The sequence below is a fragment of the Centropristis striata genome, chromosome 16, assembly GCF_030273125.1.
Source record: "Centropristis striata isolate RG_2023a ecotype Rhode Island chromosome 16, C.striata_1.0, whole genome shotgun sequence".
Taxonomy (NCBI): Eukaryota; Metazoa; Chordata; class Actinopteri; order Perciformes; family Serranidae; genus Centropristis; species Centropristis striata.
This window is the reverse complement of record NC_081532.1, coordinates 4,827,234-4,846,336: the sequence shown is the minus strand read 5'-3', so window position 1 is coordinate 4,846,336 and position 19,103 is coordinate 4,827,234. Positions and strand designations below refer to the sequence as shown.

Below are 19,103 nucleotides of genomic sequence, written 5' to 3'. Positions count from 1 at the left end.
AGTGACTTCCAATTTTCACAGGCTGTATAATTATATGACGGGCTGCATCAACTTTGCCATCTCACTGCAGAGCGGCTTTGCGGTAGTTTCCCAGTGTTAGTGTGTCACAGCTCTGTGGCCGACGAAAGCCTTGTTTACAGTGTGCTTTGGCATAGTAGGTAGCCGTTCCAGAGGTTTAGTGTTGCATTAGAATGCAATAAGCCCTAATTCGTTTCATGCTCCGACATCAGACCTTTACACTTTGCCCCCTAATCCAGATCTGTCATAGTTCCACTTCAAAGCCAACTAACCCCACGTGGAATCCACTAGCATACAAAGCATGGTGCACTAACCTTGCATACACTACACTGTGTGTGTCTGTGTGTGTGTGCTTTCTGTTTCATTCCCATAGGCTTGTTTATCATCTAGATTAGCATTATGTTTGTAGCAGTCCCTCATTCCTCGTTACTTGCTTTCATTTCCCTTTTCTCCAATTCGTTTCAGCTCAAAGACACAATTCTCCTGAGTTGATTAGAGGATTATTCAGATCACCTGTTGTGCAAGGTGTGGGGACCTGCTCCTAAATGAGAATCAATAGCAGCTTGGTGCATTTCCCCTCCTGGCCAATCAGGATGTGACGACGCCCTCTCTGAAGGGCTTAAGATGGGTGGGAAAACATACACTCAGGGCATTCTGATCTTTTCCTGACTGAATTCAGACCTAATTTTAGCAGATATTCTCTGCTAGAAACTCTGGTCTTTAGGCCCTTTTCTGTCGTTTGCATTCAAAAATGTACCTCAAATGAATATTAAACATGCTATTGTGCAGGTTACCTGAAAACCACCACACTTCTCCTCCCCTTACCTCATGCGTCCTGCCCTTTCCCTCCCTCCCTGTGAATTTTCAGTCCTGCTTTTTGCTGGTTGTGTAATGAAGTAGCAGAAATGAGCGCTTTCACTACGGGGCTGTTTATGACACGCTTCCACTGCATGGAGGTGATTAAGCTGTGTGAATCTCCAGTGTTTGCCAAAGAAAAAAAAAGTCTCATGCATGCAACATGTCCTTCAGGGAGACCACAGCAAATAGAAAACAATGGAGGAGAGTGTGTGCAAGACATTTTCCAGCAGCGGTGTCCTCATAGAAGACAGGGAGCGCAGCATGAGTTGACCGACCCCTGCAGAGGTGACTGCACATGCCCTGACCGCAGCAGAATACAAACAGAGCTAGGCCTGTGGAGGACAGTCAGATTTATAAACTCACAGCTCTGAGCAGCAGCGAGAGACTCCGCCAAGAACACACATGCACAAAAATGAGACCTCTTGAAAGAGACCTATGCTCCGCTGAGAATTATCCCGGCAACGTTTCCCTGCCTTCAGCACAGCAGTGCAATCCACTGCTGCTGTAGTCATAACAGTGATCCGTCGACTAGGAACAGGCTGAGCTGACTCTATGGGAAATGGGGCTGGATGACGTCATGTGTAATAAGGGACCCCGCAAGGTAGTCTGTGATAGCATACAAGCCCCCGGTGGAAAACCAAGGTTATTAAGATGGTAGGGGCTGATTCTGTGCCGGTTTCCCTTTTCTACACTTTTGGGGTTATCTTACTCATAACAAAATGTATAAGAGGATTTTGGTTTCACATCTTAGAGCTAGTTTCCTTAAATTACCCCTTACCCTTCCAGGGGTACCGCCCTGCAGGCTAGCCTCATCCCCCCACGGTTGATTGCGGGGTTGTGGCAAGAGCTGCTAGAACGGTGGCTGCTGCATGCTGGGGACCATTGAGGCCAATGAGATTCTGCTGCAGGCCTCCAAGCTGCCCCAGCATTGCTTTGATATTCATCTCACACCAAGAGAAGAATAATGCAAAAGGGAAAAGGAGCAGCACAAGCTGTGGAAACGGCAAACCAGGCTAAAGGAGGGAGGGAGGCAATGAAAGAGAAAAGGTTGAGGGATGGAGGCGAAATCAAAAACAGACCTTGTGTTTCACTGTTTGGTTTGTCATGGGACCTTGGCTGCACCAAATCCCACTCCTGCCATTTTGTGTGATTTTTCTCCCCTCCCTTCCTTCTCCTCTCAAATGCATGCTTTTGTTTTGCCCGGCGCTCAGTCCAGGGGCAGGCAGTGGGATTCCTGCACAGTGGGGTCCTTATAACTGGGAGCCATGTCTCTTGTTCTCACCTCTTCCCCCCACTTCCTCACCTTTTCATTTTTTTCCCCATTGATATCCTCTCGCTTTCCCTCTCTGAACATATGGACTGGTTTTTAAGAGAGAGCCCAGTCCACATCAAAGACTGAGGCAGAGCGGGTCAATTTGTTGCTCCTTTCCCCGACTCTTCCCCCTCTACTAGCCTCGGTGGACCCTCCCTGCACCGCAGCCATTTACCCAGAATGCTCCACTGCTCAAGCAGAGCTGCCTAGCATATATATTGAGCCGTGTGTTGTTGGTGTCTGTTCTCCATATAGCGACCTCATTCACTTCAGACCTATGAATTTCCTTGCAGCCACATCCTCCTAAGATCATGTAAAGCTATACAAATGAGCATGTGTGATAGATAGCGACCCCTTTATCAAAACATAGCTGTACCACATGCTGATAAGAAAAAGCAGATGGATAGAGGAAGAACCAAAGAAAGAAAATCAAATAAAAAGAAAAAAAGATAAATGTATATGAATCCAAATCTAAGCAGAGCAGGCCTTGGCTCCAGATGTGAATCTCTCTGAATATTGATCATGGGGAAAGCTAGTCCCTTATATCCCCGGGGCTGCAGCGACTGACACACAAAGCACCTCTCTAAAGCCCATAAACCAGCTTGTACAATTATTTAGATAAAGAGGGCGACAACAGCAGTGCATGCCTCCCAACCCAGAACCTCCTCTTGGCTCTCATCCTCCTACCACTACCGCTCCTGCTCCTCCTTTTCCTCTTTCTCATCCAGCATTAAAGATGAAGAAATGAAAAAGGGGGGCAAATGTGTAATTAGCCACACGTTTCTGAATCCTCCTTAATGTTCATTACTGAAACCAGGGGCAATTACAAGTTCAAAGGGGTTTAGGGCACCAGCAGCCCGCATAATCAGTCGCAAATTAAGCACAGCTCATTTGTCACAGCACAGCACGCACACTTTGTATGTGCACACAGAAACACACATGCATGCATACTGTCAGAGTTGAGTCATAGACAGGCTGACAGGCATCAATTTCCATGCAGGCACAAATCTCAGCTACCCCAAGGCGCTGAGTTAGGTCGCCCAATCCTCTTATGCCCTGATTCTTTGTTTTCGCTAGACAACAGCAAACACGGCTGACACCTTCACCTCAGCTCGCTCCACATTATACTGTATCCTGCTTCCAGTCATCCTCTTATAGGTGTCCTGTTTGCTCTTACAATCCCCGCCACCACCTGTCCCGTCCTGTCTCCATTTTACAGCTTTTTTTTTTTTTTTTTTTTTAAACCTCTATCTTCATCTGTGTCTGTCTCCTCCCACCTGGCCGTGTCTCTGCAACACGTGACAGTGTGTGTTTCATGTCTGTCCCCGGAGGTGTATCTCAGTTACCTCTGGGGCCGGGTCACAATGGCTAATCCTGTCTTCAGGTGGCTGTTTAGCACACTGAGAGGAGAGCTCGCAGAACCGGAGGTGAGCTCCTGTTACAGGACTCCCTGACCAGGGGTCACCTCCGACACTGTCAGAATAAACACACACACACACAGAAACATGCACACATGTCCTGGCAGATAGGCAAGAATACTCGTCCACACACACATGCATACAATCTGGTGCAAAGTTTTCACACACAAACACTGTCACTCAAACACATTGAGCCTGCTTATCTATCCCAGGTGGCTCAGCCTTCATCTCTATCCTCCCTTGTTCTTCTTTATCTGCCTACTGTACTACTACTCTTCTAGTCTTTCTCTGTCTTCTCTCATTCCCAGATCAGTCAGCCTCTTGTTCACATTAGGATTCCCTGATATGATCTCCATGAAGACTTGCTCTAGTGGCCATGCGTTGCCTGTCCTGCCCCGCACCCTCATTGTTTAAGCTGCTCTCACACGGGGACACAGTCAGATCTCCAGCGAATTGAATGGAGCCCTATCATGTGTGGCTCAGCGTAGTGGGAGAGAGAACTCATTTTTCACCGGGGGAACGACATCCATCTCCGCAGCCAAACGCTGGCTGTTTCATTAAGTAGCCCATCCAGGCAGACAGATGTGTTCACCACACAGCCATGTTTGCCTATGCAAGAGTGTGTATTAACCCACAATCCTTTGGGGGAGATTAATAGGCTACCAGCCCCTTTCCATTGATTATCTCCATGCTATTTTCCCCTCCGTTCCTTGGCTAGATATTAAAAACTAATGAAGCCTATTGAAAACGGGAACCGCGAGGCTCTTCACGGATCATTTTAGGTTATTTGGATTCAAACAGAGAGGGATCTCTTTAAGTCACAGTTTGAGTCGAATTAAGAAAATAAATGTGGAGAGCAGTGTTGAAGAAACAGGAAGGAAAAAAGAGGAGAGTGGAGAGTGTGACTGTAAAAAGATGTGTGTTTAAGAAAAGACAACTCTACTCTGACACATGGAGCGGAGACGCGGCAGATGTTAGCAATTCCAGAGCATAGCAAAGCATTCCTAGTGTTGGAACCACGTCCTAATTGCCATAATGGAGGTGGTAAGCGCTGACAGTAATGGAGTCGTGGGGATCCATCCCCAGCAACCTGAATTAGGGGCCACTTGGCAGATCCACTTCAAGATGGGCTGTGTTTTTTTGCCAAGATAGCCTTGTTTTCACTGTTCTGCAAACTTTTTTAATCTTACGTCACCAACTTTCTCACCCCTGCCGTGGTGTGAGAAGAAGAGGGCTCAGGGTTAGTGGTGGTGGGTAAAGATGAAGGTGTGTGAGATAGATGGTCAGAGAGGACCGGGCGGCGAGTGAGCAAAGAGTTAAAAGCGTCCATGTGATGGGCTCACCTCTGCACCAGGCCTGGTGAAAGGCGGCGGGGTGCTGTCGGGGAAAATGACTTCCTGAGACATTACCATCAATCACCAGACAGGTCAGGCCCCCCAATCCCGCCATCAGGATGGAGGAGAGGAGAGGGGGAAGGGGGATTAGACTAGAGGGGACGAAAACAGAGGAAGACTGGGCTTGTTGAGGAACAGACTATTAACAATCTCTTTTTCTCACTGTCTGACTGTTTTATGTCTTTCTCTTCCTCTGCCTATCTATCTCCCCCTGTCTTTCTCGCTTTCTATTTTCCGGTCTTCCATAAAACGGCTACCCGGGCATTCAGGAACGGCCCCTGCTGGTCAGAGTCCTCTCCTCGGCTCAATTGCATCATTAATTATTCCACAGGCAGTTGGCTAGAAGCAAATCTAAAGAGAGGAAGAGAAATAGAGAGGGAGCAAGAGTTAGATGGGGGAAGATGGGGGACAGCTGTCTAACACCCCCAGTTGGTCTTGCTTTCACTCTCTTTCTCCCTCTGTCTCTTTTTCTTTCTGTAAATGAAGGATGGGAGATGGGAGGGGCTTGGGTTACCTCAGTGAGCGGTTGTGTTACATTCCTGAGAAGGGAAGGTGTAGGGGGGTAGGTTCAACGAGTTGTTGAAAAGAACACAGACGCTTGTCAACAGCCTCCGAGCCGGGGAGCCATGGTGCCTTGCTTTAGGCCCGGAGGTCAATGACCCTGTGGTGCACCCAGATAGAGACCCAGGTAGTGAGAGAGAGAGAAAGAGGGAACGAGAACCACCAAAAGCTACGACAAATCACCATATGGTACGTGTCACTGCCTGTCTGTGGCAGAGGTCAGTCAAAAGCCTCAAAAATCTCTAAATTCTCTCCTCACCCATAAAACACTGTACGTGAGCAGTGGCTGTGGATTAGCTTTCTCCACAGAGGAGAGGCAGATAGAGCGAGAGAGAGAGACGGAGAAAACGGCGAGCGCTGGCAGTCACGGCAAAATGGCCCATTAGATTTAAGGAGTAAAAGTTCATCAGCTTTATTAATGGGAAGGTATATAAATGAAGTATGAATTACCTGACTTTTATGGAGTGGCGAGAGTGAAACTGGAGTGTCTTATGATATAATGTTTTAGTGAGCTGTTCTGAGCGCTCTGATGAGCAGGCTGCAGAGAGGAGGAGGAGGAGGAAGAGAGAGAGTGGAGAGAGAGAAGTGTGCTGGGGTCCCCTGAGTCCAGCGGCTGGAAGGTTGCCTGATTGTTGCTAACATGCGTAGCTGATCGGGTTAGCTTGGAGACAGGGACGTCCGTAGCTTCCAGGCTTATTCTTTGCGTGTCATTAGCTAGCATAGTAAAAAAAATAAATTGCCGGCACGAAAAAAAAAAAAAAAAAAGGTCAACGTCTCTCTGATGTTGTCGCTCTTCTACATGTGCATGCAAGCACAAGTGTGCAGCAACAGCCCAACATGCATGCAGCTGCACACGCACGCTGAGAAACAAGCATGCATGCACGCATACAGTATATGCAAGTACGCATGCAAGCACAAGGGCACACACACGCCACTGCACAGACAGACGCACACACACACACACAAACACACATGCTCCCCACCATCCTGTAATAAGCGGTAAGCTGAGCTAGCTGATGGTCATCCTCCCATGGGGCTGCTGGGTGGCTGCCAACTTCCTGCCTGCTTTGTCAGTGGATAAAGCCCCTAACAAACGAGAGGGCTGTAGCTAGGCAGGCCAGCCAGGTCAAAGGTCACCTCGGCCCCCGGGCAGGATTGAGCCTAAGAGCACTACAAGGAAAGAGAGGGAGAGGATGGAAGAATGCACTTAAAGATCGGCTGCTATTAACCAGGCCTAAAAGCTATATCCCTGCCTTACCACTCCTTCTCTTCTCTTTTCTCTTCTCTTCTCTTCTCTTCTCTTCTCTTCTCTTCTCTTCTCTTCTCTTCTCTTCTCTTCTCTTCTCTTCTCTTCTCTTCTCTTCTCTTCCTCTTTTGGCGGCACTTCACAAAGGCATTTTTAACTCCACATCACATGTCGACTCTGCTTTGAGGAACATTAAGAAAGTGAAAGATCCTGAGGGCATTTGTCAGTCCACACAACCCCATGCAGCCAGCCGCCCCTGGGTGTTGAGCAATGACAGGAGATATCTCCTTGACTCATGCACCCCCAGATGAAAGGAGAGCTCAGAAGACGTGCATTTCTGAAAGGCAAAAACGGTATTCAGTAAAGGAGAACAGACACAACAGGTAGGGACGGGGTGGTGACTGATCAGGGCTTGGCTGGCTTTGTTCCATGGGAGTACTTGTGATCTCAGATGAATGCACCTATGGTTACCATCAGCTCTGCTCCCCTGTCTCACTGACAGGGACATGATCTGAAGTGTCTCTCTGTCACGGACCTGAGAGCTTCTCTCGCCGGCAGAGGATAGAGGGAAAGGGAGACAGTGGACGAGAGAAGAGAAAATCTTTCTTTCCAGCCCAGCTGTCCATTCAGAGGGAGAGAAAATTTGACATGGTTGACTTGAACACATTTAGCATCATTAGCAAACAGGAAGTGTCCCCTGCAGCTGTTTTTCAGCGGGGGAGGAGGGGTTCCTGCCCACACTGTAATGGACAAATGTTACCCACCATGTTTGCCTTTGATTTTTGACCTGAAAACAAAAAATTGACATTACAAATGTCCTATGATATCTTCCAAATTGGCTTGACATTCCATAGCCGGCCCCGGGGGTTTCTTGTTTGTCCTCTGTAAGTGGTTGTGCTCTTGTTGTTGTGTCCTGAGGCCCGCTATTAGAATGTACTGGCCTTTCTCTCGAGAATGTGGAGTCTTAAAGAGACAGAGAGAGAGAGAGACTAGAAAGAGAGCGGGCTAAAAGAGGTCCTGGTTGTGTATTTGAATACTTATGCTCATTAAGTTAATGCACAATGAAAGGGAGAACCGTCAAGTGGAAACTCTCAGAAGCTTCTATTTGAAGAGTGAACACAACCCCCTTTTCTCTCCCTCAGTCTGTCCATCTCTCCACAAATTAATCTGTTTCTATTTCAATTGAAGATCAGCACCACTTTACTTTGACTTGGGAAGTTAAACAAAGTCCACAGAACACAATGGAGAAAGAGGATAAACTTAAAGAGACCCTGTATGTTAATATTAAGTCCTTTTCCCAACAGACTTTATCAACAGGCTCTAGGTTGTAAGTGCTTTACTGTCTTGCTCCTTGTGCTTTACCAGCATTTCTTTAAAGTGGCCTGTAAGCTTCAGCATGCCTGAATAGTGTCTAATAACCTAGACTTATTTGATTCATGTATAAGGGAAAAACAGCTACATTTGTCAGGAGGTAATTATGGGAATTTTGGTAGCGCAAAAATATTTTTTCCCCCTATTGGAATTAATAGAAACAGATTTTTATTTTGTTTTTTTTGGGTGTGTGTTGTGTCCTTTTTAAATACCCCTCATGCTAGAGGTTTCCTAAGGCCAACTCTGTTAGTGAGTTAGTATAGAAAATCATTGCTTTTTTACAATGTGTACATATGTCATTAAACCAGTGCCGGTGTTTATTCAGAGGCTTAGTTCGTTCACTACCCTTTAGCTATAGCATGTGCTCCCAGTCACTTTATGACTGGCAACAGTGACAAGTGGTGTGGATATGAGGTTGTCCAATGCAAGCAAAGTGGGTGGGTCTTCTGCTTTGACAGGCCCACCAGGCCTCTAATGATCTGCTTATAGGCCCTAAAAGTCCCTCGCAAAGGCAAGAGACCAATTACCTCACACTCCCAACAAGCAACTGCATAGAGGATATTTTTAGAGAATTTATAATATAATAATCTCCCAAAGACTTGTAACTTTAAATGCATTGAGAGGAAAGCTCTTTGGAGGATGATCCTTTGGCTCAGCTGTAGTCATTGCAACAAGATGTTTTAAAGATTTCTTGAGAGCAAGTAGTGAGCGTGGCTGTGTGTTGACATCAGGCGAGCTGGAAGAGCAGAGCAGAACAGAGCTGGGTGCCCCTGAGCAGGCAGTTACCACAACAAAGCCAACAGACTGGTCTGAAAAACCAGGCCAAATTCCTGCCCTCTAGGACCTGGCTTAAAGCTTGAGCGGAAACTTTGAAAGAGGGGGACGAGATGAGAGGAGAGGAGAGAGGAGAGGAGAGAAAGAGGTGGAGTGAAGAGGATACGAGACGAGGCCAGACGGGTTAGCGTGTAGCGAGAAAGGGATAGCTGCTGGGGCCTATGGAGTACGGCGGGAGAAGGAGAGATCGACGGAAATGAGAGAAAGAGGGAGAGACTGAGAGGAGAGCAGGCCCCCGCTGTAAGGATGCAGGGATCGTATTCCTCCTCTTGAAAGCGGAGGGGCAGCCGTGTGCTGGAAAAAGAAGCCATGAACTCGATCTGACGATTAAATAGGCCCATCTCTATGGCTGCAGGCCACAAATGAGACCAGGTCCACAACACAGCACACACACAGTTTGTGTATACAACTGTTGGCAAACTCCAATAGATCTATGGGTTGAGCGCGGTTGATCCTTTGCTTGGGAGTCTTTTTGCAGATTGCTGCATGGATAATGAGCACAGTTTTATTTTCTTTATTGGATAAAAAAATGATCCCTTATTACCATTATGCATGATAGCATTTGGAAGCATTCCCCTAAAACATCTCTCTATTTGCCGGTCGATCCGCTAAGTCTAGAGGTGCATTGGGATTGTGTGGGAGTGATTGCTATTTAGCCTCATGGAGCTTGGTACAATCAGATGCCTATATCTCGCATATCCTCCAGGGCTCCTTCCTCACCCTCACCGCTCCATTCATTCCTCGCTCCTTCTGACTCCCCTCACCCGCTTTAGTGTTACTGTAGCTTGGCAGGCGAGCGGGGCAGTTATGCTGTAGAGCTTCTCTACAACCTTGCACCATCTCCAGTGAACATAAATTAATGGTGTAGAGCAAACAGGCTGCTGGCTGAGGTCCAGGAGCTGGCTTCAGGAGCCCAGCCAGCGATTGTTGTGGCGGGCCATGGCAGCAACAGCAGTAGTAGTACTGATGCACTGCCAACCAACCAGCCAGCCAGCCAGCCAGCCAGTCAGAGAAGCAGACAGACAGACTGGGGGCCCTTTTGCTCTATAATAGATGCCGCGGGCCTCGCCAGTCCGCCTTGTATTTGCAATCATCACTGTTTTACTGTCAGAGGGCAGTCCGCTGAGAGCCCTTATGAAGCGCTGCAGTCTGGAGTGAGAGAGACAGAAGTGTAGTGGTATGTTCTGAATGCAGATCGTGTGAGGTGTAGATATGGATGTACTTTCATTTGCTGTTATCAGAGGTTGGCATGCAGTGTGTGCGGTTTTGTAGGTTGGCATCATGTGAGTTCTGTTTATAAGTTGGCTGTGTGTGTGTGTGTGTGTGTGTGTGTGTGTGTGTGTAGTCAAGAGAGGGAGAGAGAAAGGCAGAGCAGCAGGGTTGAGTCATTGAGTCATGTGGCATTCTTGCCTGTTTTCAGACTGTTGTCAGGAAGCAGTGTAGTTCCCAGTAAAATAAAACAAACACCCAAAAAACCCTCTGCTCCCTCCCACCTCCGACCGCCCAAAAACACACAAAGGAGGGGGGTGAGAGAGAGAGAGAAGGAGGGAGCAATGGAGAGCATAGAGATAAAAATGGAAAGGGATATGAAAGATAATAGGGAAAGAGAGATACAAAAATTTTCAATCTTTAATTTTCTGCTCAGCTAAGTGAGAATAAAGCAGACACTGCTTCAAAATTGATTAGATAAATCAAATTTTTAAGAATTTGTATCAGTTTATACTGATACATTTGAAAAATCAGTCCCTTCATTGTCAGAGAAATATGAAGCTCTTCTTATTTTAATTGTCACTCGTCAATCTATTTGATGTTTACAGACAGAAGTAATTACCGCTATCCTTCAGTTTAAACCACAAAATCTGTCAGAAAACTGCAGCTAAAAAGCCAGACATTGCGCTGTGCATAGTAAACACTTGTGATGGATTCAAAAACTCCCAACTGGATTTATTTGTCATATCTGTTTGATCTCCCCGTAATGCCGATATGCATTCAATCTCATTGTCATTTGTCAAAGAAGCCAATTGTCCCATTATTAACAACGGCAAGTTGATATTTAAAATATGCCAATCTTACCCCAGCTCAATGCAGAATCCATATTAAAATGTCATTCCTATATTTGATTGCGTTTATTTCTGACAGTGAATATTATTATCATCCTCCAGTCGCTTTGATTAAAAACAAATAAGATTCCAATCAATGCGAGGGAGGCATATATGAAAGGAAATACTGGCACACTAGACACAATGACGCCCATCAAATGCTCCCAAGTATTACTATGCAAAAAGTTGTTGTATAGAATTATGTCTGTTAAGCACAAAACTGTCTTTTATAGAATAAAAAATATAAGGGCTGCACTTTAAAAAATGTCTGTAGAAATTACAGTAAAACACTGTCAAATTACATCAGAAATAGGGCGTGAAATTAAAAATTGTATATCACCGAAGTAGACACTTTTGATTAACGTAAATTAAAGAATAGGACAAAACTAACTTTTACTGTCATTAACTGTAGGAAACACATAGTTTTGCTGTAAAGATATAACATACTCATGTAAAGTTAATGGAGAAATACCATGATGTGTGAATGAATGACACAATGACCCTAAAAATAATGGGAATATTCAGTCTAAATTACAGTTTTTGCTGATATTTACATTTCAACTTACAGTAGATCAAAGAATAGCACAAAACTTTTACTTTTACTGTCATTAACTGTAGGAAACACACAGTTTTTCTGTAAAGATATAACATACTCATGTAAAGTTAATGGAGAAATACCATTATGTGTGAATGAATGACACAATTACCCTAAAAATTACAGGAATATTCAGTCTAAATTACAGTTTTGGCTGATATTTACATTTAAATTTACAGTGGAAAAACCCAGTCACTGTGTTTTTTACGGTTCTGGCTGGTATTTTACTATAAATTAAACAGATTATTTTTACAGTGTGGGCAATAAATCAATATAATACAATATCCTCACAATATTGATATTGAGGTTTTTAGTCAAGAATAATTTGATATTTAAATTTCTTCATATCACCCAGCAGCACTAAAAATTATTTATGCAGATTATCTAATAAGCCTATCAGAGTGACAAAATAGCTCGAGCTAAATCATTTTAAATCCTCAGTGTTGCCACTGCGATGGGGGTAAACAGCCAATGGCCTGTGATTTCCTGGGAGTCATTAGCATGGAATAGGTTTGCAAGCCACCGTGACCTCGTGACCCGGCTCTATAACTCATGTCACACACTGATGATGTCATTCATCAACGGGGGTCCACCAGGCGAGGGGCTGCAGGTTTCAGCGAGGAGAAAAAAACGGCAAGGGTTTGAATGGAAGGAGCGGGATAATGACGGGCTGTGGGGTTCGACGGCGGCAGCAAATAGGTGTCAGGAGAGTATGAATGTGATGTATAGCACGCTGGGTGTTGAATGAGTAGATAGGAGTCAGAGTGGGCGAAAGGTGTGGTGTGGAGTAAGAGCAGTAGATGTGCTTATTGTATATGGTGAAATGCCAAGCTGGGGCTCAGGGGGGTTTAAGGACCATACACAGCAGATGATGGAGCCACCTCAGCTTGTAATGCTCAGCAACCACAGGGGCCATTACATCCAGCACTATCAGAGAGCACAGAGCACATCACACCCTGTAATTTAGCCATCACACACACACACACACACACACACACAGCTCAATTCTCAATGACTGGCAGAATGTGATCCACCTGCGTCTGCGCCTGTGTTTGTGTTGATGTTTGGCTGTGCTTTTTTAGGTCAGATTGAAGGAGTTGGACAACATGTGTGCATCAGGATAGTGCTCGCTTGGTGCCATTAACAGGCTTTAGCATAATTAACAGAGCTGTTTTCGATCCGGCGCTGCCCAGACAACAAATTGAAGCTGCTCATTTCTGGCTCTAATTATTTATAGACTGGCTGTTTTTACGTTTTGCGGTCAATCCTCTTTTAAGGATATTGGCCTTGGTGTTTGTAACTGAACATATTGAGCGGAGCCAAAGCTAGTGGGGAGATTATCAATACCATCTTTGATCTCGCTCCGTGTTTGTGTTTCATCCATTAAATAACCATGTCGTACTGTCTCCTGAGGGTAGGGAAGGACATCTCCAGGAAGAAACACATTAGAACAGATTTAGCACTCTGACTCTCTTTAATGTTTATTCACCCATTCATCTCACGTTTACTCTTTTCATATCAGTTTTTTTTTCTGTGTTCATTGGGTGATTTACTCACATATATTTTTTTTTTACAGAGGCAATTAACATTAAGAGGTTACTCAGAGGTCTAAATAGCTGTTCTCCAATTTCACGGCTGCTGCAGCCCTGTAACCACTAGGCCCACCATGTCGGCTTATTTCTCACGTCCCTGTGTGTGTGTGTGTGTGTCACCATTGCCACCACACACCATTTTCTGTAGCTGAGATTTCAGAGCGCCATGCTTTAAGGAAAGCTGCCACAACGTAAAGTGTGGGTGGCCTGCAGTCACAGCCATAAAAAGTGTGTGTGTGTGTGTGTGTGTGTTGGGGAGGGGGCTTGGTAGGAAAGGCAAGACAGAGCTGAGGACAGATGAAGAGAGGATGAGAAAATGTTGTATGCAGACACATTGTGTGTGTTTGCTTCTCTGTGTGTGTGTGTGTGTGTGTGTGCTTAGCATTGCATAAGTGCAAGTGCATGCAAGTCTTGGGGTTTCAGTGGAGCGATGTAGTCTGACACAAGGAGGCAAGGCGAGGGGAATGAGCCGGGGCTGAGAGGGGTATGAGATGAACCAAATAGGATTTTTTTTAGTGTCGTGTCTATGTGGTCAGAGTAAATCTCCTTACTCAGGGGTTTTGTGTGCGAGGGGGGCTTTAACGTCCCCACTCTCCTTGATGAGACATCTTTCTTGTTTGTTCAAACCATTCATTACGTGGTGGCTGCTGGACGAGCTATGCCGCTGGCCGGCGTATTTATCACCGGGCTAAAGCGCGCTTTGGCTGACAGTAGGCGATTGATGACCGGGTCTGGGCTTGAGAGGCTGAGGAAGCCTTAATACAATGTAAATGACCCACTCCCATTTCCAATCTAGGCTGCTCCTCTCCCTACACCTCCATACCACATCATCTTTAGCTGAGTCTCAATTTGTGTATATGTTTGTGTAGTGTGCATGCACAAAAAGAAGAGTGGGAGGGAGTGTGTGTCCTGTTATATTTGCGAGCGTGTTTTGATCGTGACCGAGGTCATGGCTAATGTGAAAACGCCTAGGAAGCCCAGGAGTGTAAGGAGGAGGGAAAAAGAGAGGCTGTACTCTTATTACATGTTGTTGTCAGCACACAAACACACACGGAGACACACACACACACACACACAGGAACGTAGATATGTATATCTGTTGCACACTGTGCATTGTACCGAACACACATACATATTTGCACACACACAGACACAGCAACTAATAGACTTTGCTCTGTCTTCCCAAGCCAAGGAAATGTCAGCACCTGGCAATCAAAAAATGTATTCCTATGCAAGCATTATCATCTTTCCTTTGTTAATAATTTTAGCATATTAAAAGGGACTACATACACAAGTACAAATCAGAGTAATCCCTCTCTGCAGCCGGGACTCATTATTTGTCCAATCTCAGCCTTGTTTGTTATTAATTGAGCACATTCCTCCAACCATTTTTTTTTCATCCCTCCTTTAATTAAAACAGACTACATTTAGACAGGCAGGGCTACCTGAAAGTCGAAATCAGCCTCTCTGCTGATATGAAACCTCACTTACATCAATTATTTCAGCAGTAAATGAGAAAATTGTTCTTGAGCAACTGTTATCATTTCAAGTTAAAATTGAATTTAATTAACACGGGCCAAGCAGACATTACCAGCATCATAAAATTTGCTTCCTCAATGAGTTTGGAGCTAAAAAAAAAAAAAATGTGTACGAGTCGTGAGGCTTAAGGTGTTTTTCTTGAAGGGGAAGAATGTGTGTTAATGGAGCTTGAAACCGACCAAAAATAGAGGAGGATTTAAGTGTCAGATTTTAAAAGGAATTTTTGTTTTGATTTGCAGGTGTCATGTCTATGAATATTTGTTTGTGCGCATTTCTGTTTGCACATGCATGCATGTGTGTGTGTGTTTGTGTGTGTATGTGTGTGTGTGTGTGAGTGTGTTCCTCTGTGTGTATGCATGCTCTCTGTCTGCAGCGGCTGAATGAAACACATAGTGTCTCATTTGTTTCGTTTGCGTGCGCCCCGACTCCTAATCTGGCCCTTAAAGACATCTGTCACCAGCGATCACTGTTGTTTTGTCATGCTTCATAGCAAGCCCAGGGGGAGCAAGGCAGCCCAAGGTCTGCCATTTATATCAGCCCATGTTCTCTAGATTGGACCTGACACAAATAGTATCATTGCAGCCCTGGTCGCAGAATTACATTTTCAGGTAAAAATCTTGGCGAGGATGTGGGAGAGATTTCACAGCATTCTGTTCTTTTAGCATTAGTCTGTATTCAGCTGCTCTCTATGAAAGAGCCACCACCAGGATACATGTCAGACATTCAAGGAAAGATAAATGTATTCACTGCAAATCTGCACCCACTCATTCTGTTGCTTGGTATTATAAAAGGATTCTCAGACGCCGCAGTATCAGCGTTAGGCCTGCTTGAAAGTCGTCAGCATGTGTGCGCCGCTCCGGAGTGTGCTCTTTCCTTCTGTGTGAGGTGGTATGTACGCTATATGTTGTGTTGTAGTGTGTGTGTGTGTGTGTGTGTGTGTGTGTGTGTGGGCGGGGCGAGGAGAAGGAAGGGGGTTATCACGGTTGACAGTTTTGACAAACTTGTTCGGCCAGCTCTGACAGGTTTACGCGGAATTGTGTATGTGTGTGGATGTGTAGGAGGACACGTGTGAGCTGTGAGTGTCTATACAGTGCAAGGGCGTGGCAGGGTTGGGTGGAGGTCACAAGAAGGTGCAGTCTTGGGTTACACAATGCAACAAACACGGGAACGTATTGAATACATACAGTAATGAGCAGCAGCCAGGAACTTGACTCTGAGCATGTGTTCCTCCCGGCGCTTCTCTTCACCAGTGTTGACATACGTGAATATTTACGTTAATCTGTACGCTCATTTGTCTCTCTCTCTCTCTCTCTCTGTTTGCTCCCGCAGCACCCATACCCTTCTGAAGAGCAGAAGAAGCAGCTAGCCCAAGACACAGGCCTCACCATCTTACAAGTAAACAACTGGTGAGTCAAGATTTCCGCTCGTCCTATCTCCACCACCAGCATCGCTCTGCCTTTCATTTTCAAAAGCCTTCGCCTCCCTCTCCCCACCAAGTGTGAAAACCGTTTATGTACAGCCCTCCCCACTGCCGTATAGACACACACGGCACACACACGCGCTGATACACACACAGACAACCTTTGTAACATTATTACATGTAAGCTAGCAGGATGTTCCGGTGTTATCGGCGAAGTGTTCCGCGGCTAAGTCACTGGTCTTTGTGGTTTGATGCACATGTATTCAGTGGGATATATTTAAGGGAGAAAGGCAGAGATCATAAGCTACCCCTACAGCCCCCACACCCACCCCACCCCTTCATCCAAAAACCATACCTAGCACCGCCACTGGTGCCCCCACAAAAGGCAAAACTGCCTTCCACCCCCTCCCCATTTTACACAAGCTATATGGTGGATTAAGGTTTCGGTGGCCTGGCCAGCAGGGCCTTTGTAGATGGCTTAGCACATAACTGGGGGTGGTGGATTAAATAAAATGATCACAGAAGCAAAGAAATGATACAGGAATTACTTATCAAAATACTAGCCCAGGTTTTATCTGCAGCTTAATTTTGTTCAGTACATTCTCAGGGTGATGTTCAGATTAATTGAACTGACAGCTTCCTTTCAAATTTCCGGGAAGGTATTTGCACGGATTTCAGGTCTTACACAAACTTAATTATATGGAACCCCATTTTATCATTCTAATTCCATGTAGCGGGGGTTCTATTTACAAATGACAAGTCTGTGCCTTTTATTCACAGCTTTCCTTAATATATTTATCAAAGCGGGTTCATTTACAAAGTGCTCTATCTGTTGGGTACAGGCAGGCCGACATTAACGAAGCTTTTAGGTTTATCAGACTCGCAGCCTGACAAGCCACCCGAGGGTCAATTGATTTTTTGGTTCTGTGATACATTTTTTTCTCATTTTTCCTGGATCACAATGAGAAACATGCCTAGAGAATTAGCCTGGTTTGTCGGCCTTATCTATCAGCCCCCTCCGCCGTCCCCCCACCCCCCCTTCCATCCTGACATACTCTCTCTCTTTCTGTCTCTCTCTCTCTCTCTCTCTCTCTCTCTCTCACCCTTTTCTTTATTCCCTTCTAGCCAAGGGAAGTCAAGCTACTTAAATTGGCCACAGGAACCGCTGTTATCAGACTTTAATGCACCCTACAGTGTGGATAGCATTTCAATTACACCAGTAACCAAAGATTAGCCCCCGCTTGCCTGTTTCATGCCTCGTGCCACCGTTTCGGGACGCCACGCACCTTACCTACAGGAGCAGAAAATTGAGTTGCCTTGCCTGTGTCATGGTGATTAATGCAGAAATAGTCTGCGAACCTGCGAGGAGAGAGAGAGCGAGAGAGAGAGAGAAATAGACATAGACAGAGATAGATATAGGAAGAGTCCCTGCCTTCTCAGAGGCCATGAAATCCAAGCCTGGCACTGAAATGTCTCAGATCCATTTATAAAGAGGTCTGAAAGAATCTTGTGCAGGGTAACATCCTCATGAACCCTGTTTGTACACGCACATACACATAGGTGGTCATGGAGCTGTGTATTAATGTTACACCAGCCGTGTTAACAAAAACACACCAGGAATCAATTTTCACAAATAAAGTCATTAGAGAGGCTCAGACTCTGCTGGTCTATCTCTGGGACATTCTGGCACATGCAGCCACGTTGTTGGGAATTTTACAGTGACGGAAAGATGAGCGAGGCGGAGGATGCTGAAGTTTTCATTCCTCTTCTAGTGCTTAACCAAGCAGGACGGTGAATTACAGTTAAATATGGCGTTTGTTTTGGTTGTGCCTTTGCTTTTCCCTCTCTGGTTTCCAGTTGCTCCTGAGAAGGTCCACCCAGGATATGACAGAACTCTGCCATATGAAATTCCTGTTTAAAAAAGAAAAAAAAAAGCTCTTCAAATTCCTGGCTGGCCCCTTGCATTGTTCTGTAGCTCCCTTTGATGCATGGCCGCTGCCACGTTACTGGCCAAAGTGGGAGAGAGAGAGAGATAGAGACAGAGGGAGAGGGAGAGACAGAAGCAGAGGATGAGTGGGGGGAAAGGGAGGGGATGGCCGCCGTCTTCGGTTTCCAGAGCTCTCCCTCGGGGAAAGGATGTGCTGAATCAGGGCTTTGTCCGCCGGCACAATCGCAGCCCAGCGAGGGCACAAGGGTGCTCTGTGTGATAGTCAATAGACAGTGCATCTCGCTCTCTCCCCACTTGCCCCATCAAACCTCCCCAAATCATCCCCTCCAACTGACACCTCCCTTTACCTGCAGCTCACCTGAACACACACAAAACAAAACCCATAGTCGATCCTCTCCAGTTGGTTTGAAGCTGTTTATCCCACCTGCTCCTATATATCTAGTCTGTATCATTAGCCTGCAGCCTCACCTGTTTGTAGCCCAGACCCCATTAGCTGTCTGATGTTAATAAGGAACAAAGAAAAAGGTTAAAGTCCACAATCTGACAGTGTTGAGCAGATGAGGAGGCGGACTTGATTATCCAGTTAATAGTATAGTGTGTGTATGTGCACATTATTACTAATGGGACACTCTGCTCTCTCTGTATGTTCCGAGATGTTATGTGTGTACAGTGTGTCAGGACACCATTAGTTGACCATTAGGTAGTGTGTTTGCTCTGGCCACATTTGAGACAACTGGCGTCATGCTAACAGAATCGGGGAGTGGTCTGACATGTAATTGCATTTGTTTAAGATTGCAGGAAAAAGGTGAGGGCCGTGTCACGCGTTGTTTTCTGGGATAGCAAAGTAGGTGAAACGTCTCACAGACTCGGGTGTCTAGGCGCTGGAGAAGCGTTCACA

The 19,103-nt window shown here is 45.6% G+C and overlaps 1 protein-coding gene across 7 annotated transcripts in view; it reads left to right on the top strand.

Moving 5' to 3' along the window:
- Positions 1-19,103, top strand: part of meis2a (Meis homeobox 2a) — an 83,921-nt gene that overhangs the window by 41,869 nt on the left and 22,949 nt on the right. For all 7 annotated transcript variants that reach the window (XM_059353032.1, XM_059353033.1, XM_059353029.1 and 4 more), the window contains exon 9: positions 16,167-16,243. In XM_059353032.1, the coding sequence (XP_059209015.1) occupies positions 16,167-16,243 (77 nt within the window). The remainder of the gene's footprint in view (positions 1-16,166; positions 16,244-19,103) is intronic.